Source organism: Genypterus blacodes, unplaced genomic scaffold (genome assembly GCF_046128005.1).
Source record: "Genypterus blacodes isolate CSIRO-AG114 ecotype Tasmania unplaced genomic scaffold, CSIRO-AGI_Gbla_v1 ptg000085l_1, whole genome shotgun sequence".
NCBI classification, from domain to species: Eukaryota; Metazoa; Chordata; class Actinopteri; order Ophidiiformes; family Ophidiidae; genus Genypterus; species Genypterus blacodes.
The window spans coordinates 1,022,053-1,047,942 of record NW_027466890.1 but is presented as its reverse complement, the minus strand read 5'-3'; the positions used below and the strand labels follow the sequence as shown (position 1 = coordinate 1,047,942).

The 25,890-nt window shown below is 44.1% G+C and overlaps 1 protein-coding gene across 3 annotated transcripts in view; it reads left to right on the top strand.

Moving 5' to 3' along the window:
- The window catches only part of col5a1 (procollagen, type V, alpha 1), a 62,254-nt gene that overhangs the window by 988 nt on the left and 35,376 nt on the right, over positions 1-25,890 (top strand). For 2 of the 3 annotated variants that reach the window (XM_076158646.1, XM_076158645.1), the window contains exons 2-4: positions 11,764-11,931; positions 18,200-18,413; positions 18,925-19,087. In XM_076158646.1, coding sequence (XP_076014761.1) covers positions 11,764-11,931; positions 18,200-18,413; positions 18,925-19,087 — 545 coding nt within the window. The remainder of the gene's footprint in view (positions 1-11,763; positions 11,932-18,199; positions 18,414-18,924; positions 19,088-25,890) is intronic. The other variant, XM_076158648.1, reaches the window with a different exon arrangement.

Here is a 25,890-nt window from a genome sequence, read left to right as displayed (position 1 = left end):
CACATCAGGACATGGTTTCTGATGCGTTAGAGTATAAACCCAGACTCAAAAACCACACACACACAAAAATCACCACGAACATGCATAAAACACAAATTCTCAAAAATCTGATTTAAAATGATTTTCTGTGTCTTTGGCTTGATACGGTTATGATTACCATTCATACAAAATCATCATCAGGCATTTTTGTGTGGGTCTGATGTGTCCTGTGGGTGTTCAGAGGTCGTTGAAGAGCAATGCTGAGGCAGTGGGGCTGGGGTCCGGCCTACGTGTATTATTAGCACCTTGAGACCGCCTTGCATGGTTGGTGGTCTGTCTTCTGCTGTTATTCTCTGTCACAGGCCTTGGAGGTGAACAGGTGGCCTCTTAAGTCTGCTTGCGTTAAGTTAGATGGTGTTGTTGGTTTCTAGTCTCGAAACTTGAATCCATCTGATTTTTGAGAAGTGGAGAATCAGACACAACAATCCATAAAATGGATGTGAATTAAGTGTTTTACAGGCTCATAGGGGGCAGTGCAGTGTGAGCCGGTTACCCCTATAAGGGTTGGATCCAGCTCTGGGTCGTTTGTACAGTGGGACTGGAGTTTTTCTGGAAAGACTTCAGATAGCATGATGGGACTGAATCCATTTGGATGTTGCTGATTTAATCAGCGAGTAACCATAGTGATCGACAGAGGTGCTGCTACACTTCCTGAAACTTGACACTTGACACATGCTGCATGGGGATTGATGGCTGCCTATTAACATGCCTACTTCAAGCAAAAGCAGTGTAAAATTGGCAAAAATCGAATTATGTTTATATCTGTATGCAGCTTCACACTCACAGAATATATTTGCATCTGACGATAAACCAATCAGGCATAATTAGCCTGCTGCAGTAAAGGATTCACCCTGACCCAAACCAAACCTAAAGGCTCTGAGTATCTGCATTCATCGGAGGGCTTGCAGAGGCCTGCCCAGACCCAGCATCACTGCTAATCTGGGACCAATTCATGCTCTAACCAGTGGGCTCCAATAAAACGGGAGGTCATGACATAAGCACCTTTATAGGTGTGTTTAAGGAACATGTGCAAAAGTTGTTTTAGTTTGAAATACATTCATCTAATTAGTTATGCAAATATTCATATTATGGACCTCATTGTCGGTTTCATTTGACAGATTATTAATAAGTAAGATTATTTATTTATTTACTTAATTGATTCTATATTCATAATATATTCACATAAACATGACATAGAATTGAATGTGCACCAAGAAAGTAGATTTCTATATCCTGAAAGTTTGCATCTAGAATACTATATTTTCACTCTAGTTCGTAAAGTTGATGCTAAATCGTTCCATCATCCGTCAATATTAAGAACTGAAATGCTTTATCATCAAATAATAACTTCCATCCAACATTTTGATTGCATAAAGTCCATATGCTGTAGTGTGAGGTTTTATCATGGAATATCACGTATAGGGTTATACTGTGTCATGGAATCATATGTTCACAGTTCTAAGTGATTAAAGGGATAATACAGAGACAAATTTAAGCTTTTTTGGTCAGAGTTGGTGCACAGCAGTTATGAATGAGGGTTCAAATGTGAGCACATTACCAAAGGGGGTTTCAGGTTAATAGCAGCTTGAGGCCAGACCACAGTCCTGTTTGTCACGGAGGTAGCCCTGTGAGGACACCCTCCTTTCAACCATCTGAGAGGTGGTAATCACAGAAAGCCTGTAAGACCAGAGTGTCAAGAATGAGACAAGGGGTCAGGGTTCAAAGGTGAAGGTCACAACTTTCAGATTGCCCCTGCTGTCGGGTTTACAGTTTCATTGCCCAAAGACAGGAATTCGTACTGGACTCTTTGCTTAATGATATTCTCAGAATCTTAGAGGATAAAGAGGAAGATGAGCAGTGCAACATGCATCATATTTTAGATTGAAGTGTTTCTTTATGCATAAAATACTTGCAAGAACACTGCAGAAATAGGTTTGAAATCAACCCTTTTGCCTCTGCAGGGTCTCTTTTATTTGAAACCAACTCCTTCTTACTCCAGAAGTTTCATTTGTGTTTCTGCAGAGTTCATTTTTTTCCCTTCAACAATGAATAGGGCCTTTTCACAAGGCTTCGAAAATGTGTTTTGACTTTTTTTCCCCCTGTGGTTTGTTGTCATTAATTAAGCAAAAGCTTCTTTTTTTTTTTTCAACCGACAGTCTACATCCGTGCCAAACGCTCACACACGGCCGGCTACTTGTCAGACTACTTTATTCATCAAAAATACTGAAATAACATTCTTTGAATACTTGGTACAAATGAAAATAAGGATGGATTTGCACCAAAGTCACTGATGGTAAATGACGACAGCATGGAAGGGACCAAGCAGATGTGCTAACGAATCAGGATTATCACAATTATACAGTGTATTTGGAGCTGATATTTGTTTTACCCTTATGTGCTTTTTATAAGGATAAACAGAATAAGGCCTTGCAGTTTCACTGTGCTCATTCACATCTGGAGCCGATAAGTTCCATTGTGCTGTCTGCTTAGCCCTCCAAAAAAGCCCGAAAAAATGTCTTCCAGATGTTTTCATCCCATTCGTGGTGGAACAGGGGAGTATGAAAAAAAAAATACTGTTGCATTTTCAAGAGGAAAAATACACCATTCTGCTCAAGTGGTAGAGAAAGTTTCTAATCACATAACAACTGCTGGTCCCGTAGCTGAGTTTGTAAATATAATAGCTGTTCATTCTGCGTCCAGGGTCATTAAAAGATTTGTTTTGTTTAAGCAGGCTAAAGTTATGAGAGGGTTAAAGGTCGAATACAGCTGGTCCACAGCTGCTTTTCATTTACAGTCTCTTTATTTTGGAACAGCTCCTCTTCAAAGGGCATTTATGTAGATCGGTCAATTCTGCAAATGTTTTTTCTCTCATCAGGCCAAGAGTTCTTTATGAGGCCAGAAGACAGAAAAAAGTTCATGCTATGGCCACTTATGTGGCTGGATGAAAGATAGAGCTGTTATAGTTGACAGTCGCGTTTGTTCTTGGGGTGATCTAAACCTGTCGCACCAACACAGCCAGGAAATGTTGGGGTGAAGATGCAGCAATGTCATCGAGCGACATAGCAATTGTAAGTAGGAAATTGTCAAATCCAAGAGAGACAGGATGTCACTTTCTCCAGGGAGCCGTCATCGAAAATTCCAATGTTTGTATTTGAATTTGGAACTACTACACCTGGAACTTTTTGGATTAGGAACTGTTTGTGTCCTGCAGAGTGTTTATGGCCCACATTCCTACTGAGCTATGTCAAGTAACTACAGTGAAGATAGTGGAAAATTGCACTTATCCATTTGGAGTAGACAGCAGATGTACCCCATCAGGCTACAGTTTCATTCAGTTTTCGTCTTTCTCGAAAGTCTGGAAACTGTTGTTGGTCTGATCACAGAAAAGCTGGATCATGCATAATTAAAAGTGGTGGTTGTCAATGATGTCCAGCCAGAGCAGCAGAAAGTATTTACGCTAGACTACAGGCTAAGATCATTGATCAGGAACTGTACTTCCTTGTTGTGACATGAAAGAAAGTTCCTGGAAAGTTTCAGTAGTGTAAAATCTGCTTTTGTTAGTTTTGCCCTGTTAGCCAGACATGTAGCTTTTTTAGTGGGTTGTTTATTTATTACCTCAAAGTGCCTCTAATAATGTGTTCGGCGCAATCGGATAAGCGTTGTAAAAAAGCATCTGCATGTGTGCTGATCGCCATGGCGCTGAGGGAGGGATCTGAGGTTAGCCGGACTGTGGCGAGAAGCAGCGACCGTGGTGGTGCATGTTCCACTTCAGCCTATATATGCAGGCTTTGTGGAAAACGGCTGTGTAAATCAGCTCTAATGCCTGATAACAAGATGGGAGATAAAACAAAATATGCAGCACAAGGCTTCGACCCCATGTCAGTGTTGAGGAGATCCTTTATGTCACACAAAAAGTGCATTATTGGCCATATCCTGCCTAGCCATCACACACATTAAGGCATTTTGATGTGCACATTGGTGCTTTGTTCTTTGTACAGCGTGTTTGATTTAGATTTTCTCTTAAGGGGGCATTGACGTGTTACTTGTCAGGTTTTGAGCACAGATCAGAGAGATGACGTGTTCACTGAGCCAAATGGAATTGTTGATTTATTCTATGTGAACACTTCCAGGGTGTAAAACTCGAACATGGCCACTCGTGGCGCCACATGACGCAACCTCCACTCCGAGATTAGATTTTTTCTTTGTGAGTGTGTCATTTTACCAGCATGCTTTGTTGCAGCATGTAGCTCGCGGTCCAGACTCACAGACTCAGTCTTCTCTTCAACTGGGAAACAGTGCTTTTCTCTGTAATGGGTATTATAATCATTGAGCATGGAAAGCAATGCATGACTCATCCTTTCCAACCTCATTCCCCCTTCCCCAGTCCCAGCTCAGCCACAGCCTGGGCAGCAGAAATACTGACTGTAAGCATATTTTTTCCTAGTAGGGGAAATACAATGATTTTTGGTTTCTTCACAGGCCTCGCTGCTGTTAGAAGTATTCTGATGATATTAGATAGAGCTGAAATGGAAAGGCTGTAATAAAGGGAGCACAGATAACATTCACTTATCCCGCAGTGTTTTGTAATAAAGGAACAGGCTCAAATGAATGAGTCTGTGTTTCTGTGGAAATTAAGAACCAAGTGAAAATTTGACCTCAAAGGCGAATATGTGCTGAGCCAAAGACAAATATGAAACTGTCAGTCTCATATGGAATTCTTTTCTCCATTAAATGAGCCACCCACTCGTTCAGTGGTTGACCCCCCCCCCCCCCCCCACAACACCCGCGTGCATCTTCCTTGGCACGATATGAGATGAAATTTCCTCACCGTGGGCTGCGATCGCGATTAGGCACGTTGTTACTATGGCGAGAGCGGTGATTGATAGCCGAAATGTCTTTTGTTGTTTTCTTTCCCTTTTCCTGCTGCTTCACTCTTTCCACAGCTCTTTTGCAAACTATGTCATCACTTTCCTCTGGCCATCCTTCTCTGTTTCTGTTGGCATGGATTTGACGATGTTCTGCGTTTCTTCTACAACTATGACATCAACAGTATAGTCGTCAATAATCAGTACCAAATCACCTTGTACTCCAACTATTTCGACTGTTTTGATTCTGCACAGATTTGCAGTCATCCTGCCTACCAACAGGGGGCACCCCAAGTACCAATAGTGATATGCATACCACAATTTGAGAGCCCATGGTCATTTGGGACATGCAATTTCCACAAAAGTAGATGTGCATGTTATGGCAGCATTTTGTTGCCTTCACTGAGTTCCCTGACAACTTGCGCCTTTCCACACATGCCACATTCCCTGCAATGTTACTGCTTTCATACACACTCCTGGGACGGACACATGGTCTCGAGTTGGCAAATTAGAGGTACAGATTGCCCTGAATATTGATCCCTGCTGCTATTCCCACATAACCTCTATGCATGAAACGCCCCTGGACATTTCAGGGAAAGACTGCATGTGTGAACGAGACTTTAATGTGCTGGGGTAATGGTTTTCTATAATACTGCAAAAGACAAAAACAGTCCTGCGATGTCAATGCCGCGGGGCACCGTGTCATCATAAAAACGTCAACCCTTAAGACCATATCTGCTGGTGGAAAGAGAAGGAGCAGGCAGGAAAGGAGAAAATAGGCAGAGGGAAATAAAGTTGCCAATGGAGATAACACCGAAAAGAATGGCCGCTGATATAAGAGAAAAACTACACAGGAATTAGAGAGGAAGGAGAGATGAGAAGTGACAGAAGACATAGAGATATCAGGCATCAGTCGTGTGCCTCCACAGCGCCGCTCCTTTAACTTCCCTCGCCCGTAAACCGGAGCGTTTTTGAAGTGCGCCGTGGAATTTCGACTCAGTTTTTCCATCTTAGTCTGTGGTTGATGGCAGACAGTGATTTATCTGCAGCGCTCCGAGCTTCAGTGGGGAGACAGTGAAGTAAACCATCTGGTATTCCTTCTGTTAAAGCAATAAGGGTCCTCGGCTGGAGCTGCAGTGCACATAAGAGACGGCAGTTGTACATATTCGGACCATATTTGCACATTATGGGTCAATTTGACTTTTTCTCTGTGCATGGTTGCTGTTATCTTTCTTGCCGTTTCCTGTAATTTAGTGGGTAGTGGCTGGAGTTCTCAGGGAAATAAGCGCATTAGGATCACATCCTCCTCATCTTCACTGCAGGCTGCTCTCACGTGCAGCCCTCTAGTCTAGGTCACAGGGTCAGTGTGAGAAACTTGGTAAGAGCCTGACGATAAGCTGAGAAAAATAATAATAAAAAGTCATTGTTCTGATGTTATGTTCCGTACAAGTTTTCCCCAGCTGCTGCAGACAGAGTTGCGTACTTCCTGCATGGCTTTGTTCTTCATCTTTATTCAAAACAAAGCCGAGTGCAACATGAATCGTATGAATGAGGGCTTGATTAACTGTAAAAATGTACTAATGAGGAAATTATTACTTCCCAGTTTGGATTTAGCGGCAGTGTATCTAAATTAAACAAAGATCAGCATGTGAAATATGTGTGTGTGTTGATTGAGCCTCACAGAAGATGTAGAAATCACACTGACCGTGATGTACTTTAATTAAGCTGAGGTGTGTGTGTCTTAAATCTAACATCCTGGGCTCGTCTTGGACAGGTTGTGTCCTTAATTGAAGTCCTGAAAGACTCACAGGCCCCGCTGCTCACACCGATGCACCGCAGGAGGGGGAAATCTCTCATTGGCGTTTCTTGTTTTCGGCCGTGCTGCTTTCCCTAAAAGAGTCTCGGCCCCCTTTATTGCTGCTAATTACTCCCCGTGTCCTCAGCGCCAGGTCAAGCATGTGCTGGGAGAATCAGGCCTCCACTTCACGACGGGCTGCAGGCGGATGATGGGCGGCAGTGAAAGAGGGAAGAATGTTAATCCCATCCGTAAAAAAGTCCTAATTCGCCGGACCAGCAACCTCCACCCTCCTCCTCCCGTCAAAACCCGAACGGGTGCAGCCTGGTGTCGCTAAGTGGTGTTAAAGAGTGTGTTGTACATTTGAAATTGATTGTAGGTGGATAGGGGGCGGAGGTAGCCGTGTCCTGGCACCGAGCCAGGAGCAGGATTATGAATCTAGGCTCTGGAGCTTCTGTTCAGAGGAAGAGGAAGAGGAAGAAGAACAGTAAAGGAGACTGCGAAGAGGAGCAAGGCAGCAGGGGAGAGAGTCTAGCATTGGTTTTAAAATGACATCGTGTCCCTGTCAGTTGTAAAGTAATAAGTTTCACCCCTAGTTTTTTTTATATAATTCCCACTCAAATTGTGGGCTTTTATGAGTTCATTATCCTTTACAGTGCTGTTTCACCCATGTCTGACAAACAGACCCATAAAAAGGCTGAAAATAAAGCAAACCTCCTGCCTTTTAACGCAAATCACATCAAAGGCAGAAGGGATCTCTCACCAAATTGTATGCAAAACATGAAACAACAGATTCCCACCGTGCTTGTTGCTTTGGCTTAAGGTGTTTATTGAGGAATGCAGGTCCGATCTTGTACATTTTAAGGACGAGCAGATGGTTTTTGGACCTTGGACCTGGATTTATAGTTTTTGCCCAGTGCCATGGAAGCAGATGAGAGAGTGAAGGCATGCAAAGTGCTTTGCCCAAATATACACAAGAGTGTGTTATATAAACACCTGATTGTGTGTATGTGTGTGCTGAGAAACTCGGCTGCGGTCGGATAGTTTGAGCGTCTTGTGCCAGACGTGTTGGTCTCTAGAGGGAAGCGGCCGGACTAAGTAGGTAAACACCTCGGCTTAATAAGGCCGGACGTGAGAGCCAATACCTGCGGCTTAGGATGTGGTCGCGACGGCTTCCTCCGAAAAGGTCAACAGTTGGTGACAGAAATGGCATGAATGAAGGTGTGTGAGTGTGTACTTACCCGGGTGACGGTGGGAGGTTTGAGTTTGCATCCCTGTGAAGTCCCTCTGGCTGCTTTTTTGTTTCATCACCTTGTGATATTCATGCGTCAGATGAATATGTCGACTCTATCTGCCACCGGTTTTGATTGTTTTGTCCTCTTAGGTCTCAGGACGGAGATATGTTATGCTATCCTTTCACCCCCCCCTACCCTCCCTCCTCCTTTCCTCTGAGCTGCTAATTGGCCCTCTCCCCCCCCTGGCTCACCTCCAGGTGACCCAGCAGAGGTCCTGTGGTCAGTTTGAGGTCCCATCAGTGGGTGTGGGTTCAAATCTCCACAACCGCTTCCAACCCAAATACGAGTGAAGCAGTAGGTTAAGCGCCGGCGAGAAGGAAAGTGAGCATGTGAGGAAACGTAATTTGATGATTTCATAGATGTACTGATGAAGGGAAAATTTGGGTTAACAAGCGATGAATGAGGGGGCATCCTAATGGCAATTGTTTCCTTCCCGAGAGCTGCTGATCTTCATGGGATTAGCTTGTGTCAGTGTGAATTAGCAAAAGCTGCATGGTTCGGCAGGGGTCGGCACAGTTAGTGTCAACTGGATGCTCCTCGCAAAACTTTTTTTTCCCTCTTCCTCTGTTCTTCCGCTGAGCTGGCTGCTGCTCTGCCGTTGTTGTTGTTGTCACACAGCAACACGCCAAAGGACCTGCTCTTTGTCTTTGCTCTGTCCATCACCGTTTGCAGTTTTTTTTGTCATGAGTAAACCAATAAAAATGTGTATTTGGACACTGTTTGTCTTGCAGGTGTTAAACCTGTGAACTTTGGCGTAAAGACACAGGTTACAGATGAGTGTGAACGCACAAACAGCATTCCATCGCATTCTTCTAACTGACACTTGTCATATGCTCGCTAATGCCGCGTCATGTTGACAGGCTTTAGCTTGCCACAGTTGGTTTTGAAGTATTCTAACACATAAATAGTACTTTAGAGAGCAGGAGTATTTTGTCACATGCTATACTTCCCTAATGAAGTGAGTGTTTGTATGTGTTCACATCAGGAGTCTCCAGTAGTGTGGAATATGCCAGGCTGTGCCCATATTTGGGAAGATAAGTCCTGGGACAGCAACGGATGTGTGTGTGGTACATTGTCAACACCGCCTTAATAGGGTGATGGTGTAAGTGTATGCGTGTGTGTTTGTAGGGGGTTACTAATAGACCTTAATGCTGAGGTTTAATCTGATCACATTTCGGCCTCTGCTTCTGTGATTAGCCGTAGGGTAATTGGGTTATTTCCATGCCTTGTGGGGAGTGATTGTGTGTCGCCATCACAGGCTGATGCACTGAGATGTTGGCATGTCAGAGGTGTGTATTGCAGTGGTACAGCTGGCTGCTGTGCTGCGACTTATACCCACAGGAAACGATCCAAGGAAACTCCAGTCGGATTTGTGAATTGTAGGTTGATTGTTGTCTGATTGTTTGAATCTGGAGATTTGTCTGTTTTGTTCTGGGAGAAAATGAGAGCAGAATTTAAGTTATAGCAGTGTACTTGCATGAGTGAAATACAAATACATTAGAATGTTCATATGTTTATTCAATTAAACAGGCTTTTGCACATGAGATGCTGCAGTTTCAGCCCCATCGCCTAATAGATTTGACTCTCTTGCCCTGTTTGATGAAAAAGAATAGAATTGTTTTCACAATTAAAATCTGTACTGAAGCAATTGTGAATCCATTTTGTCAGATTAAAAGTATATCAGACTCCCCAGGAAAAAAAGGCTCTAAACTTTACTTTCCGAGGTGTGAAGAAACGTCCATCATGCCTCTCGTGTCATTGGATCAGTCCTCACAAAAATCCTATCTTAATGATCAGTTAATGATGAAGTAAGGGTAACATAGATGTTGATTAACATTCAGGCAATCAGGACATCCGTCACCAATTTACATTTCCTATCACTTTGACGGCAGCGTGGACACATTATGATCCCGCCGCTCATCTCTCTGACGAGCTCATTAAATGAGGCTCTGTCATCCTGCTGTGTGATGGACGTGTTCTGGCCGTCGGCTTAGTGTCTCCGTGTCTCTACATTATGAGCTGATGACAGACAAAGATGACTTTTTTGCGTGGACCCTTCTCGGCTCAGCGGCTCTGTCATGGTGTGGTATGCACTAGATGATCTCATACTTAACACCGTTTAAGGATTTGAAATGAACAAGGTGTGGTCTTTGGGTTCTTTGTGCCTGGAATAAGTTGTCTGCGTTTCTTCCTAATGACTCCCCCAAAGCAGTGATTCTGCTCCTGCAAGGGTCCAGATTCTGGTGTGTAGAAATACAATTATGTAGTTAAGGCTCTGATAATAGTTTTCCTCTGAGACAGGAAGAAAGAAGGAGAGAGAGATAGAGGGAAGGAGGGAGAGAGAGAGAGAATCACAACACACAATACATGTATTTGTGTGTAAATAAGTGATTAACTGTTGTAAATTGTGTTTTTACTCCATTTATTGAGCTACCTTGTGTTGCCCTCCAGTGCAAACACATTTTTTTTTAAATTTCCGCTCTGTAATTGTTGTTGGACAAAGGCTTGTAAGTAGAAGCAAACTTTTGATTGATTCCAGCTCTGAAATAACTTTTTTCCGGTGGACAATCGCACAATGTAGCAACGTGCAGTCCCGCCTCAACTAACTGGGAGGAAGTTTTTCCTAATCGCCATGCAGCTGCGGAGGAACATGTTCGGCAGAAAAGCTCTTAAATGGAGACCTCTGTTTAAGATTGCTGAGAGCAAAAAAAAAGAAAGAAAAGATCTCAGCTACACACACGCGTAATGACATCCAGCTGGTGCAAACACTCGTCGCTCTCACCTTCCCCAGCAGACCTTTTAGCTCTGAGATGGATGAGGTTATTCAAAGGCTCTTTGAACAGTGTGTGTGATCCCTTGTAGTCTGACACGACAATTGCCTTATGTGTGTGTGAGTGCATGTGTATTTTGCCTATGTCGAAGGATTGCCTTTTGTCGCCTCACATTCAAATAACAGAAAAATGCATGTGGTGGAATGCAACAGGATGCTTGGTTTTGTCTCGTGCCATAAACACCTTCTGTCGCCACCGTTTAGTTTGCATTCCTCCTCATTTTATTGTTTGTCCTCCAGTAAAACACCCCGACAGGCCTCATCTCCATGCCCGACTTGGGATGCTAACGTGTGTCACTCTATACAGTAGTTTGTTGTGTGCATCTGGCTCAGCAACAGCTGTTTGTTCTGGGTGGTTTTGGCTCACGAGGGGTGCGGTCCCGGGTCAGACCCCATGGTCACATTGTTCTGACCCAGTGTGCCTCTGCGGCGGCTCGGTCACCACCGTGGCGACCAGCCTGCAAGTGTGTTAATTGCACGGTTGTGGCCGAGAGTGGGCCGCTGCACATTTGGCTTTGCAGGGAAATGAATGGATGGAGAGGCTTTGCTTCAGCTCTAACCCGTCATCATGGTGATCTATAAATGGGCACATCTCAGCCCAGTCTGCTGAAATGAATGACAAAAGTCTGCCTCCAACCACAACAGTGAAATGGCGTGCTGAGTAACTAGTACTCCTGAGTCAGCAAAAGACAAAAAAAATGAAGGAATTGTGAAAAAATAGCCATAATGAGAGCTTATTTAATATGCAGACATTCTGGGGTTTCAGTTTTTTTATGCTGTTTCTTTGTGTGTCGCGTAAACAAGATGATTTAGGGGGAGTGTAAATTTAGCTGGACAAATTTGACACACAAGTTGGGGTCTTCGTAAAACCGTTTCAGATCATAAACAAAACTAACGTTGATCTCTTTCTCTCTGTCTTCTTGTTTTCTCTTTTTGTAGCAGAACCAGCAGACCTCTTGAAGATTTTAGATTTTCCCAGTTTACCCGACGGTGTTACAAAAGCAACAGGTTTGTGCTCAAATCGGAGGTCAACACAAGGACCAGATGTAGCCTACAGAGTATCCAAAGACGCCCAGCTCAGCGCCCCCACCAAACAGCTGTATCCAGGTGAGTGTGCGACGTATTCATTGTGCAGCCGTACACGATTTTGATCGTGTAGACCTGATGTAGACCTGATCAGCTTCCTCCGTTGAGGAGATACAAGTCAAACAGCACTTCAAAATTGGGAGATATGTATAATAAAACTTTTTACTTGATTACAGTATGTACATGTGTGGCCCAGCAAAATAAAAGTCCACACACACACACACACACACACACACACACACACACACACTTAAACATATACGGGATTCAGCCAAACTTTTGCTTTAAGTTTGCATGGTCACCGAGCTAGTCCTGCTTCTCTTGTGTCTCTGTGTTTTCTCAAAATGCCGAGACAGATTTGAGAGAAGTAAAGAATAGGAATTTGAATCTCCCATTTAAAGTAAGCGCTGCAATATTGAATGTTGGCAGAGGAGCTGGAAGATGGAAAAGTAGTGAAAACAGGGGAGGGAAGTCTGGGGTTCCACTTTTTCCTTGTTCTATTGTGCTGACGTGGCTTTGGGTTGCTGCTCCATGGTGCACAGCACAATTTTCTTCTCTCCTTCCACCCCAGCTATCTTTCCTCGCTTTTCTTCATCCCGCTCCCTTTATTTTCCCTCAAGCATCATAATTTTCCCTCTATCATTTCTCCTGCTGCAGCTGCTGCCGTGCAGTGTTTTTCTCTTGTGTTTCTGTCTGGTTTAAGAATGTTGTGGCAGCGACACGCCAATCTCCCTTTTCAGTTCGCTGCCTTATTTCTTTTCATTACAAAACAGGAAGAAGACGTTAAAGTGAGAGTACATGATGAGGATGATATGAAGAAGAAAAGGATAAGAAAGAGACATTTGCTTACACAAAGTTTAAATTGGGCAACAACTTAATCCTAAAATACAATATGCAGTATTCATACCTTTGGCCTTATAAGACCTTTGAATCACACCAGGACCTGTTTCTGGGCCTTTAAAGCAATGTGACAGCAGACCCAATATAAAGTACTGTTTAGATACACATGCTATAATTACACACGTACTCTGAATCATCCAAAATAACAGGCTGGATAATAAAAACCAACACAGAGGAGTTCAAACAGGCCTCACAGTTTCCTATTGTGCAAACTGAATCTGTGTGTGGCTTGAACATGCCCTACTTTAGATGCATCGTGTGTGACTGGCTGCCTTGTGATTACGAAAATATACTGTTAATATATTCCTCAAGGCACCGAATCTTGAGATTTGATACATTTTTCCCTCAAAGTTTGCGATTGAGTTAAATCTTTGACCCAAAGTCAGGTGGTACTATTTGCCTAAATTATCAGCACAACATCCTGCATCATAAATGTGTAACGTGCCTGTGAACATACCACATACACACTGTCGTGGTTATACCTTTGGAAATAAAGCACACTAGCCCTGATTGGAAACCTACTGGCCCATGACCAATAACCGCAGACATGCAATCATTGGGCAAATATGTGGAAGGGATGATTCATTTAAAACTTCTGAGGTTCTGGATACAGAAGAGGCCTTATGGCTGCTCCTTTCTTACTCTTTTTGTGTGAGAGAGGAAGGCAAAGGGCCAGTGAGGCTCTGTGGACCACACACAATTCCCATGTTCCAGTAGCTTGTACTCATCCAAGAACACTCTGACTCTATCTGTATCTAGATAAATGTCTTAGAAATCACATGCATGTGTACATTTGATGCCATCAGCTGCAACTCTTCTGGTTCTAATTCTGACAATTTTTGGAAGGTGAGGAGGGTAATGGTTTCACCCGCCTCTGGCAGCTTTGTAAGGGGTGGGTAAGGCCATGCCATAATGGACAAGGGCCAACATCAGCACAAATGGCAGGGAAATAATTACACAACTGCTCATACCTTTTCCCTCCAGCCCTGAATGGGTTAGCTTTGACTTGGCATAGGTACTTGTGGTCTGGACTGGTGCGGTGAGTTGGCACCGGGCATTCAGTTAGAGCCCACTACTGTACAAACTACTGAAAAAAAAGGATCACGAGCAAAACAGTGTGACCTCATTTAGTTACTTACTTTCTCCAGGATTTTGTCTGTACTGACTGTAACTTCCCAACATTGAGGTCGACTCAAGGCCCCTCAATACTACAAAACTTTCATGACAAAGAGATCTCTCGAGGAATTGTTCTCAGTTCAGGGACCGAAAGGTAGTAATGAAGCCTCATCAAGACTCTCCAACTTGTCCAATACCAACGCTTTGTTAGGTCACTTTGCACTTGATGTGAGGGGGGGTAACAAAGGGTTGATGTTGCTTTTGCACATCACTACCAAAAAGTGTTTGTCTGTTCTCCTTCTAATACCCCCACGTGGCTACAGAACAGCAATCATCCATTTAATATTGGGACCAATTGTGGCCATGCGGAGATAAGAACAGGGAGAAAAGACTTAAGATTTGCTTCCACTGAGATATTTTCTAAATGGTCTACAGTGTTTTCTCAGGAGCTGCTGACAATAGAACATAGCAAGGTTGTTCAAACCATTCACACGGTCAATTCATGCTGCTTTCATGCTTTCACCTCAACTAGTGCCATTCCATTTGTGTCAGTTACACTCATGGTCACTCGCATGCAAACGATACACATCAATCACACTCATTTCGTCAATGTGTATCTCTTTGTATGCGTTTCTCCCTCTTTTTGCACCAGCAGACAGGTACACTTGTTGTCTCTGCAGCACTGGGCAATCCCATCGGAATGCTGCTTGTCTCATACAGAAAGAGGGATTTGGACACAGCGATGACTGAATGACCAATTACATGACCAAAGTCTTTCTACCTCATTTACCTGGTTGTATACTTACTGACAGATGGCAGGGATGGCTATTCAGACTGCATCATCCTGACCCCCCACCTTCCTGCCACTGGAGATATTAGATTCTGTTTAATTTGGTGGATTAAGAAGCACCGTGAAAGTGGAGTTAAATCACTCCCTTTATGACTTTACCGAGTCGTTAAGGCCTTTAAGTCTAAAAGTTTTAGATTTCCTAATAGGAATGCCTGACCGTCTACCTGGAATCAGTGATATCGATCAAGACAACACTTAAACTCTAATTGGCTATTTGAGAGTAAGACAAAATCAGGGGTCGATTGGGCAGTTAAGATGTCTGCCGTTGTCTAGACTGGACATTTTTAGTCCAGTGTCGGTGATGGTGCTGTTATCATAAACACCAGGACTCCTGGCACCACATAGCCATTTCATTCCCACCATGTCCACACACACACATTTGCACGTTAAGAGGAATCAGGGTATCTCTCATCTGGTGGCCCAGAGCCGCGGTTGGAGAGACACATTCCAGAGAAACCAGAGCTCCTCTGGCGACCCCCCCTCCCACCTCGCGATTAAGTCTTAAGGAGAGGGTGAGGAGGAAGAGACGGCGACACCAGAGGTTGCTTATATATTCTCCTGTCCTTTTCTTTCCCATTATTTTTGTTTACCTCATCCTTTCACTCCCCCAGGCCAACTGGTCTAGTTATTATGATAGAGGTTCTTTCAGGACGTCTCAGTTCCCATAGCGATGGCAGGGTGAAGGGTCAGGCAAAGCTAGGACACAGCGCAGGACAGATTTCATTAACTGAAGATTGAGTAATTAATGGGAACTCCTGCTGTGTTAATGTAACTCAGAATTCAGAAATGGTTTACAGTTGATTAAAAAAGAGAACGCCCTGAATCTAAAAGTCCGGCTCCTGATTGTCCATGATTTTCGCCGGCAAGTACGCGATAGAAGCGGGGGTGAAGGAAGACAGAGAGAGACGTATGACGCTGTCCGTGATTTTCACCAGAAAGTGCGCCGGCACCTGCAAGTGCGAGATAGAAAAAAGCGAAGCCACCTACAAATTGTGACGCGCAAAAAATGTGAGGAGCCGAAAGAGCCGGCTCTTTTTAGTGAGCCGAGCCAAAAGAACCAGCTCTCTAAAAAGAGCCTAAATGCCCATCACTATTCCGGCATGACACCAAGTGGAAGGAAAATATATCCTGTCACCCAGTGCACGGTACAGAAGACTCAACAAGAGTTATCAGTGACCTAATAAAGACAGCAGAGTGCAATAGGAAAGGGAAAATAATTACATGGATAGCAAATAGCATGAGATGGGCGGCGATAACAAAAGCCAAATGGTGGTTAAAACCTGAATATTATAAGGAAGAAGTTATAGATTATGTTTACAAGAGAAATAAAGAGAAGGAAAAAGGAAAGATATATGCGATCACAAAAGAAAACAAATTTACCAAGAACAATTTAATCAAAAAGAGCAAGAAATTAAAAGATATAAAACATGAGACAATGCACTTGATGTTAAGAGTTAAGACAGGTGGAGTAACATGGACACCAGAGTTAGCTCAATGGCATCCAGAGAGATTTGGTAGAGCAGAAGGATGTGTAGGATGTAAAGAAAAAGAGGAAAATCTCGATCACTTTATTTATGAATGTGAAAGGTGATCAGGTAAACACCTGAGAGAGAACATGATTGATAAATTTAATAATGACAAGAAAAAGGAAGTGCTCAAAAAAGCTATGAACAATGATAAAGTTTTCAAATCCCTCTCAGAATATTTAGAAAGGGCATACTAAATAAGATTATAAAAACTCAGGTATTCTGTCCTCCAGAGGAATGGAGGACGGATCTCAGGCTCTAGTTTGGCAAACCAAACTGCCCCAATGGAGGACATCAATGGAGGCTTGTCCTTTCCACACCCTCTTCCTCATGTTGGGTCCCTCCTGCTCTCCCCAGTTTGGACATTGTCCTGTTGAAGCATCTGTCGGTGAAGTGCAATGCGTCTAATATGATGCCAAGTTGAATTCCTGAGGAAGCGCAGAGCCAAAGCATGTGCTGTCCGCATGATGTGATTATATGCCTGGCATTAATGGAAAGAAAAAGGGCAGGAAGACAAAACAGGAAGCTGAGCAGACGACGAAATGCTGACAGAGCAAAAGACAACGAAAATGAAAGGAACCAGGGAACAGCAGAGGATGTACCTCTTTAACTGGAACTAAGTGGTCCTTGTCACCTTCTTCTTCTCCTCTACTCTCAGTCCTCAGACCTCCATGTTATCCCACTGAGGCGTCTCTCCACTGCTTCTGATTGGCTATTCAAACCATAGACACCCTAATTTAGTTGTCCCGAGCATCGCCAGCCTGTCTCTCACGATTCAGGAATAGGTTGGTGAAGTAAAGGGGTTTGGCGGCTACATGAGGGGCTACAAAACCACTGCAGCCACAAACTCTGCTTCTCCTTTGCGCTCTTCTGGAAACCTCAGCTCTGCAATTACTAAACAGTTCAGAGTGGCTACTGGAATCCAAGTGGTTACTTTGCTTATGCTGAACATAATCCAGATATCTAGTTTGTGATAACAATGGTGATTCCCCTACAGACGGAGCTCCTCTCCTTTTTCCTTTTTCAAACGAAAACTTCAGAGGGCTTTGCTAGTCCCCACCCTCCTCCAGGTCCTGACAGCACCCCACTCAGGGAAACTGTGGTGCAGATGTGGCCCACTCAAACAAAATGGAGGCAGGCTGAGACTTAACAGTGGAGCCATACAGATGGAAACAACCACATCGTTTCCGGTTGCTTTTCTGTGCCTTTCAATTTCTTCTTTTCAAACTTCTCTCTTCTGTTTTGTAGGTAGTTTAATTTCTCCTGTTCCTCTGTTGTCAATTCTCTTTCCAGTAAGTTTCTCTCTCCCCTAATGCTGCTTGCTTGTCCCCATCCCTCGTGTCGCCACATCTGCTCAATGGATCGGCTGTGGGAGAGGTTAGAAGTGGAGAGGAGCGGAGAGGAAGTCTCCCAGCATCACATGTTCTTGTCGTTATGCTCCTCTTCCTGGAAATGCTCCACTTTCCATTTCTGTTTCTCTTCTGGTTCGCTTTTTTACTATCCCTTTTTGTTCTTTGACAGGCCTCTAGACTGTTCATCCTCCCTCCAGATAAATCACATCCTGTTATGTTTTGGGCAGAGGTACCACTCCGGAAAACACCTTTGTTTTCTTTTGTGGCTTCGGGTCCCTTTTCCATTTCATCCCACCCTAATTATGCCTATCAATTGTTGTGTTTTTTGTATTTTTGATACCTATAAGACAATCTGTCTCCCTAAAATAATAATAACACTGCAGCGTGCTGAATAAAAATGTCATATTTCTTTGTTCTTGTGTTGACAAGCATGCACTAGTTCCTTAAGTCTCCCTAAACCTTTTTTTCTCTCTCTCTCTCTCTCTCTCTCTCTCTCTCTCTCTCTCTCTCTCTCTCTCCCTCTTCCGCCATTCCTTTTGTGCCAGGTGATGAGTTCCCGGAGGACTTTTCCATCATGGCCACAGTGAAGCCTAAGAAGGGCAGCCAGTCCTTCCTGTTGTCCTTGTACAATGAACAAGGCATCCAGCAGCTCGGACTGGAAGTGGGACGCTCCCCAGTGTTCCTGTACGAGGATCAAACAGGCAAACCCAGCCCCGAGGACTACCCTCTCTTCAGAGGAGTCAACCTCGCCGACGGAAAGTAGGTGCATCCCGCCTCAGCGCCGATTGAATCATGCGGTTACTCGCTCTAGCGTCAGACTGATACAAACTCCGGCTCTGCTTGTTTACGCATCTTCCTCTTTAATCAGAGAGCAGGTGTGTGGGTTTGTCTTTGATGGACTGATTCTTGTTGCGTCTCGTGGTGGTTTAGTGTCTTGGTGCCTGAACCAGGTGTCCCTTTATGGGTTATCGTCACACCTATGTAAAGTTTTGTGACGTGCAATCATTCCATCTCTAGCCTGTAGCTGTTTTTCTTGATGCTGTGTTGCACATTAAATCCAACCCAGTGTTCCGTCCTCAAATGTGTAAGTTTTAATGGCGGCGGTAGCAATGTACAAGTAAAATGAGAATGTTTTACCTTGCTAGAGTGGCTTTTCTTTGAATTCCATGAAGAAACCAAACACAAAGGAGGCGTCTTGCCTGTCAGCAGCCTGTAAGTGGACAGTGTGTAACCTGGTCAGTGTGTGAATTAATGCCGTCTCCCCTTTCAGGTGGCATCGAGTGGCCATCAGTGTGCACAAGCAGACCATCACCCTCATTCTGGACTGTAAAAAGAAGACCACCCAGAAGCTGCTTAGAAGCCCCAACCCCATCGTCGATACCAAAGGAATTATCGTGTTTGGAACCAGAATACTTGATGAAGAAGTCTTTGAGGTAAGTCTTATCACCCAATGTCAGTTCATTATTGAAAATACCCCATGCCCTCATGTGAGAGCAGAGGTACAGCAGCGTTTGTGGGAATTTTGATCCATCAGCATCTTACATTTTTAGCCAGATATTTTAGCCAGATTTGTGCTTCGTCGGCCATTCTCTGCGTATTTCATAGCTTTGCGAACAATGCGTGACAAAAAGAGAGTTTATTCAAAAGCATACCAGCCCTACTTTGTGGATGATTCTTTGGACAGCTTCACTTTGATATAAATCCCCCAAACAGGAAATGATGCTATTCAACATTTTCCATTCCAACTACATACACATGTGGCTGTGGTATGAATCACGATTGTCCAACTCCAAACTCCAAGTACAGTATGTGCCAAGATGAACAGAATAGGAGTTGCGGCAGGAACCGCATCCTGTATAGTAGTGAGGGTTGACCCCAGAAGCGCTCTGATGTCCTCCCCCGTATTCACACGCAAATTAAGTTAACCTAAGGTGTCAGATATCTTCCACACAAATACTCAAACCTCCCTCTTTGTGTCTGCACCGTGCACTGGCTCATCTTTGATCCCCATTAAAATCTTTGTTTTCTGTTTGCCAACTTCGCTTTAATTGTTGTTATTTGGAAGTAATAGTCTGTTGTGGCTTGGTAAACCCGTACAATATGCTGCCAATCTCTGCTTTTGTTTACAGAAGGAAGCTTTTAACAAGCAGTGACAGGTTTTCACCAGAAGAATAAAGGCTTTATTTCTTCCTTTTTTGCTCGTTACATGTTTGAAAGCTTTGTGGCAGGAGATGAAGGATTAATATTAATCACCCCTCCCCCCCATGGGCGTATGATAGCTACAGATACCTGATATGCATCGTAACATGAATAACTTTTTTTGTTTATAAAAAAAGACACTTTTGTCGATCTTGGTTTGGATATTGCCAGAAAATGACCCAAAACAAGCTTTGTGAGGACATGAGTGGCCCTTAAGTATGACCCCTGTGAAGGACACACGCACACACATTCATACACACGCATGAATGTTCACATAGGCACAAGGAATAGTGTTGTCTTTGTCCTGTCTGAGTTCTGCTTGTTTAAAGGGGGATTAGCTGGTGAGGCTGAGGCCCTCAATAATAAGTAGTAACAGAGGCTGACTGATGTGACTGATTCCGAGCCAGCTGACCTTTAACCTTGCTGTTGCTCAACGTGAACATACATTAAAGCGAAAATGATGACATCACTCCCTCCTCGATCCCTTTTAGTGAAGCTGCCAAGCCATAGGAGAGATAGATATATGACAGGATATAAAACTATAAGCTTCATTTCACTTTATCCCCTCATCCAAAGCCAAGATAAAAAAAAAAAAAAAGTGATTCATGAGTCAAGTGAGGCAAAGGGGGTTTTTAATATGAGTTTGTGTGTTTCTGAACTAACATCCAGTAACAACAGGGATACATCCATCTGGCAAAGTTGGGAATTTTGCTCTGATTTTGTTGTTTAAGTTGGTTTGAGGAATTAGTTAATTAGTTAAATCATCAGTATGTCATAGCCGCACAATTAGGCATCTGGTTACCGTGGGAAAAGGTGAATATTTAGCGAGAGATGTTTAAAGCCCTCCTGCTGTGCGTCTGCCAGTTGGGAGACAGGACAGGCTCCAGTGTTTGCAGAAAATGGAAAATATTCCACATAGTTTCCAAATTATGCTCAGGCTGCACTCCTTTCTCCCCCTTAGTCCCTTCTCCCCTCCGCACTAAAGTCTGATCCCGTGTTGACTTTCGCCAGAGGTAGTTACCGCCACGAGGTGGTGAGCACCAAAATGCAAGAAAACATATTTGATTTCAGCGGCTGGCCCAGCTGTTTTAATCGAGTCGAGTTGAGTCAGGCAGCCTGCAATTACTTGTTAATCTCTCTAGAAAAAGAGCTTGTTGGAGGGAAAATAGGGAGTCGGTCCAAATAAAAAAGAAGCGGTTTGAAACTGTAAAATTGAGCGAGATCAGTGAAAAACACATTTGGGTGCAAGTGTGTTTCATCTGCCTGTTAAGTTCCTCAGACCGGAGACTGGAGACTTTACATACAGCAGTGGGGCGGCAGGGAGAAGTGGTTTGTGGTTTGGTTTCAGACATGGTTATTGTGGTCACAGACAGAGCACCAATCCACCATAAGTACCATAATGTTAAACTGTGTTTTCTTTCTTGTGAGCTCGCATGAGAGCAGCTCATGCCCTTATAGATTATGTAGGTAATTAAGGTGGTGATAACGTAAGCAGACAGTGTTTTACCTGGTAATCACACTTAACATGTCTTAAATGAAACTTAAATAACACTTGAAGAGGAGGATGAGTGATTGATGTAGAAATCTCTCTGTTTTAGCTTCATTATGTTTAAAATAATCAAACTAATGAGGTTGTAACAGCCTGAATTGCATGCATGTGATTTTGCGAGGAAGGTAAGACTGTGTCGACAGAGCGTCCCCCCTGATTTCCTGCACTTTTGTTTCCAAATGAGCGTGCCAAGAACAACTTGAGATAATTTAAAACTCGTCTCTCAGTTCTCAGTGATGTTTTGTGGAATAAGTGGCTGAGGCTGCTTTTGGGGAACACAAACAGGACCCTCAGCCCCTTTCGGCTGTGGAAGAAAGCATCCGTAACTGTCTACGAATTTTGGGTGACTTAAATTGGTAAATTCGGGGAGGAGGGGAGTTACTCAAGACAAGATTTGTGTGCCGAAGGACCAGGCCACTGTGCTGTGGTAAAAGAGGATAAATGTGCTGGGTCGTACGCTGGAAAAAATGAGTGTTCTCTTCCCACTGATATCAGCCTTTGAACAGCAGCCACGCCGCATGACATCATCCAGAGGTTTCTGCAGTATCTGCTGATAGGCCGTCCCCAGGCTGACAGGGCCAAGGGGGGTAATATAGGGAGGGAAAGTGAGATATGTTGAAATAGGAGGATTCAGAGATGGAATGAGTGGGAGAGGGGAAGGTGTCGAGTGAAGGTAGAGAGAGCGGCACAGAGCGCGGTGGAGCGAGTGGTGGGACTCCCGTGGTGCAGACCGAGCCAGGAAAAAGCAGTAAAAACACGTAACACACCAGCACGATGCTTGTTAAAGGGCTTTAATTTTCTGACGGCATGATGAGTCTTTACACATCCTGTTTCCTCGTCTTCTCCTCAGGCTTTTCCTTCAATTATCCTGCCCTTCAACCCCCCCCCCCCCCCCCACTCCCCCCTTCCCGCCTCACCACTTCATTTTCAGGCGCTCCAGTCGTTTAAGGTGAAAGGCGAATGAGAGATTTCTATTCTGAAGGAAACTCGAGACCATTTTGTAGATCCCGGTTTTCCACTTTGGGAGTTCTGCTTAATGCCGCCCTGGCTCCATTTTCTTTCTCAGTTGTAAAAAAAGAGGTTGGACTGATGTTTGTTATTAGCCACACTCACTTGCTTAGGGACAGCCGCTGAGGCACCGCTCCCACAGCTGTTAAAATATGACAATGGCGCGGGCACAGTAATAAGAAGAAGTGTAGTTCATTAAGTCCACAGATTTAATGGAATTCTTTGGTTTTTGTTGTAAAAGAACGTGTCTGAAATGGATGGTGAACACTCAGGTGATGGCCTTTATCTTGGAGCTTATGTTGCACATATGGGGCAAAAATGGGGTTGAGGCCTTGCTCACTTTCAGTGTTGGCATAATAAGGGATTTGATCACATGTGGACAGCTGGAAATAGAGGTTTGAATGGTCTTAGGTGATGTGTTTGGACTCATGCAGCTAACAACTCAAAGGCAATGATCTGAAGTACTTTACAATCAAAAAGGCAACACGGTTAACTTCTCTTGCTTCACTGCATGTCCTGATGCCAGGAGTGAACTCTGAGTCTCACAGGGTTAAGCACCAGCTTACTCGAGGTTACTGCAAACTTTCTTTGAAGCGTCGCCCTTCAGTGGTAATAGATTGTTTCAGGTTTAGTTTGAGAGCTGCGTCTTGAGGTCTTGTATTTAAGTTGTTTGTCTTCACAGTACTAGGAAAGAATACTGATTTTCCAATGTAGACACATTTGTCTATATTATTTTCCATGGAGCAAGACGTACTTCTCTCTAAGAGCACATTTGTTCCATACATTTTAGATTGTGGACGGAGACGTAGACTTCCAAAGCTCCAGGGAAGATGAAGTTTCTTCTATGGATAATTAAGAGACATTCCCCCCTCCCTAACTCATGTCAGATGTTTGTATTTCAGTCCCGTATTCCTTCTGTTATTTCTTAACTGTGTCAGCAAGCCCCCAAAGTGTGCCATCAGCACTTTTTTAAACGTAGATTTCAGCAAATGGCCAAGCCAAACACCCAAGAGAATCTTCATGTCTGAGGTGAGGTGAGCTGCTCTGGTTTCCACTCGCCCGAAGAACAGGAAATGGGAATACAGCCACCCATATTCCATAGAGACGGAGGATTAGATCTCACACAGAAAGGAGCGATAGGGGCCTGGGAGGTGAACGACAGAGAAGGAGCTTCAAAAACCAGGCAGGGGCAAAGAGGTCGAAAAAGGTGGCAGGATGGTTGAGGTGCTGTGGAGTGGATAAGTGGGTGGCAGACCTGCCTGTTGTTCTTGGCTCCTATTGACTGCTTGGATCCAGCTACAGTCTGGAGGGGAAAGTGTGTGTGGCTGTAAATGTTCCTGATGTCTGGAAAGGGTTTGATTCTTTAAAGTTGCCGGCCTGGAATAGTCTCGTTTCTCCACATGCATGTTTGTACATTAAGTATACAGTATATACAGAGCCTGTGTGTGTTTGTGTGTGAGAGTCGTCATTCGTGCACAATTGTGTATTTTGCATGTGCAGGCTTATGTATGGCCCCCGTGCCATTAGCTGACCTCTGCAGTGTGCTGTTTGGTTTTTGTGGTCAGTTTGGAGAATGCCCAGGCACTGGGGCTGTGTGTGCCAGTGTGGGCTGGCAGTGAGACCAAGGCCTGGCTCAGAGCTGAGGGCTGACTGTGTAAATAGGTTGTGAAAGCGGACCGTCTTAAAACATAATCGAAGTTTGGACCTCCCATCGACAAAATCGGTGAAAATCTCTGCTTGTTTTGGGAGCGTGGTGTGTGAAAGGTAGAGCAGGGCCATTATCAGGTGTCCCAGAGGATATGCCGCTATAATGAGTACAAGCCTCCTCTGTTTAATTCACATAAGCTACTCAAAGCAATACATGTGCAACTTTTCATGGGAGGCTGAGCTCACCAGCCCTGAGCTGATCATTAGGGGGTCTCCTGACGTCACCCCTGGACCCACTCTAATAAAAATAAGCCTTTCCTGGGGTCCCATTGATCTTTATTCCTGATTTGTGTGTGTGTGTGTGTGTAAGAGAGGGAGAAAAAGGACAGAGAGGGACACAAATAGAGAGTAAGCAACCGTGAGAGAATTCACATCAGTTTTCCTCTCCATCCAAAGCTCCATATCTTTTAATTTAGAACAGGGAACACAATGAACCCAGTCCACCCTGTATGATTGTGGGTCAGGTTCAGATGGAGACCGATGTTTGGCTTCAGGCTCCTGAGAGCACTCTTCTGCCCCCACCTGGACACAGACAGAACACTCAGCGAGGATTAATGCGCGTGGGCCAAACGGGGTGAGGCTGAGGGACAAGCACCCAGTACGCTGACGTGACATTTTATTAAAGCTTTGAGAAGAATTCAGGAACAGACGATGAATACGAAAAGCGTTCCACTGTTAAATCTGGAATCAATCCGCTTCTGGTACATGCACGCATTTCCCATAATCACTTGTGGGTGTGCATGTTTGTGTGAGCATACAGATACACAACTATCTGTATGTTTATGTGCCTGTGCCTGTGTGTGTGTGTTCTATGTGAGCGTATTCTATAGCATGCAAGTATGTGCAGTAAGGTTGGCCATAGCTCACAGCCACAGGCAATGGATTTTCCACTGGCGCTCCGCGGTGGGGAGAGCGTTGGCCAGGAGCAGGGTCATATTTCAGCTCAGTCGAGGGAGACGCTGACAGCAGCAGCCCTGTTATTGTCTTCAAATCCGGCCTTAAGCACCACTCTGATGGGCCACATGATGCTCCGGAGTGAAAAATGTCACTGTTGCTTCTCAAATAGAAAATCCTGATTACATGTCTTTTATCACTCGCACAGGGGTTTGGGTGTGATTCCATAATTCCAGGTTTCCCCCCCGTTTGGCTTTTCTCTTTGTGTGATTGTCGGCTCAGCGGTGTTTGCATGTGCGTCTGCGGCTGCACACGTGTCTCTGCATACAAGAGTTTTCCCATGTTTTTGTGATGTGCACGAGCTTCCAACGTTGTAGCTGAGGTGACGTGTAAGTTATAATTTGCTGAACTTTTAAAATCTGTGTAGTTTCCTGTGGTATAAAATACAGACAAGCTGACTGAAGGTCTTGGAGGAAAACTCAGTGAGAAATGTAGGAGTGATGTGGAGGTTATGGAGTGATGTGTGGTTTTCTGAATAAGAACGGAGCAAATATCAATAATTAAACAGTTAAGATGAAAAACTTTCTCTGCCTGGTCCATGTGCATTCTGTTTAGTGCCTGGCCTTCGTTTTATAGTCTGGCCATTTTAACAAAGAGTCAAATCTCAGACAGCTGGAACTTGCGGTGCCAAATGGCCGAACGTAGCTCTGCCCAGGTTCACATTCCCCCGATCCAGCTTCTTCTCACACCCCTCCCCCACCCTTCCCCACATGCATTTACTTATTGTTTTACTAGGATCAAACACAGCCATCAGCTTCTCAGTGCCTGTAAAACAGAGCACGTCTCTTCTGTCCTTATCCCCGTCTGTGCACACCATTA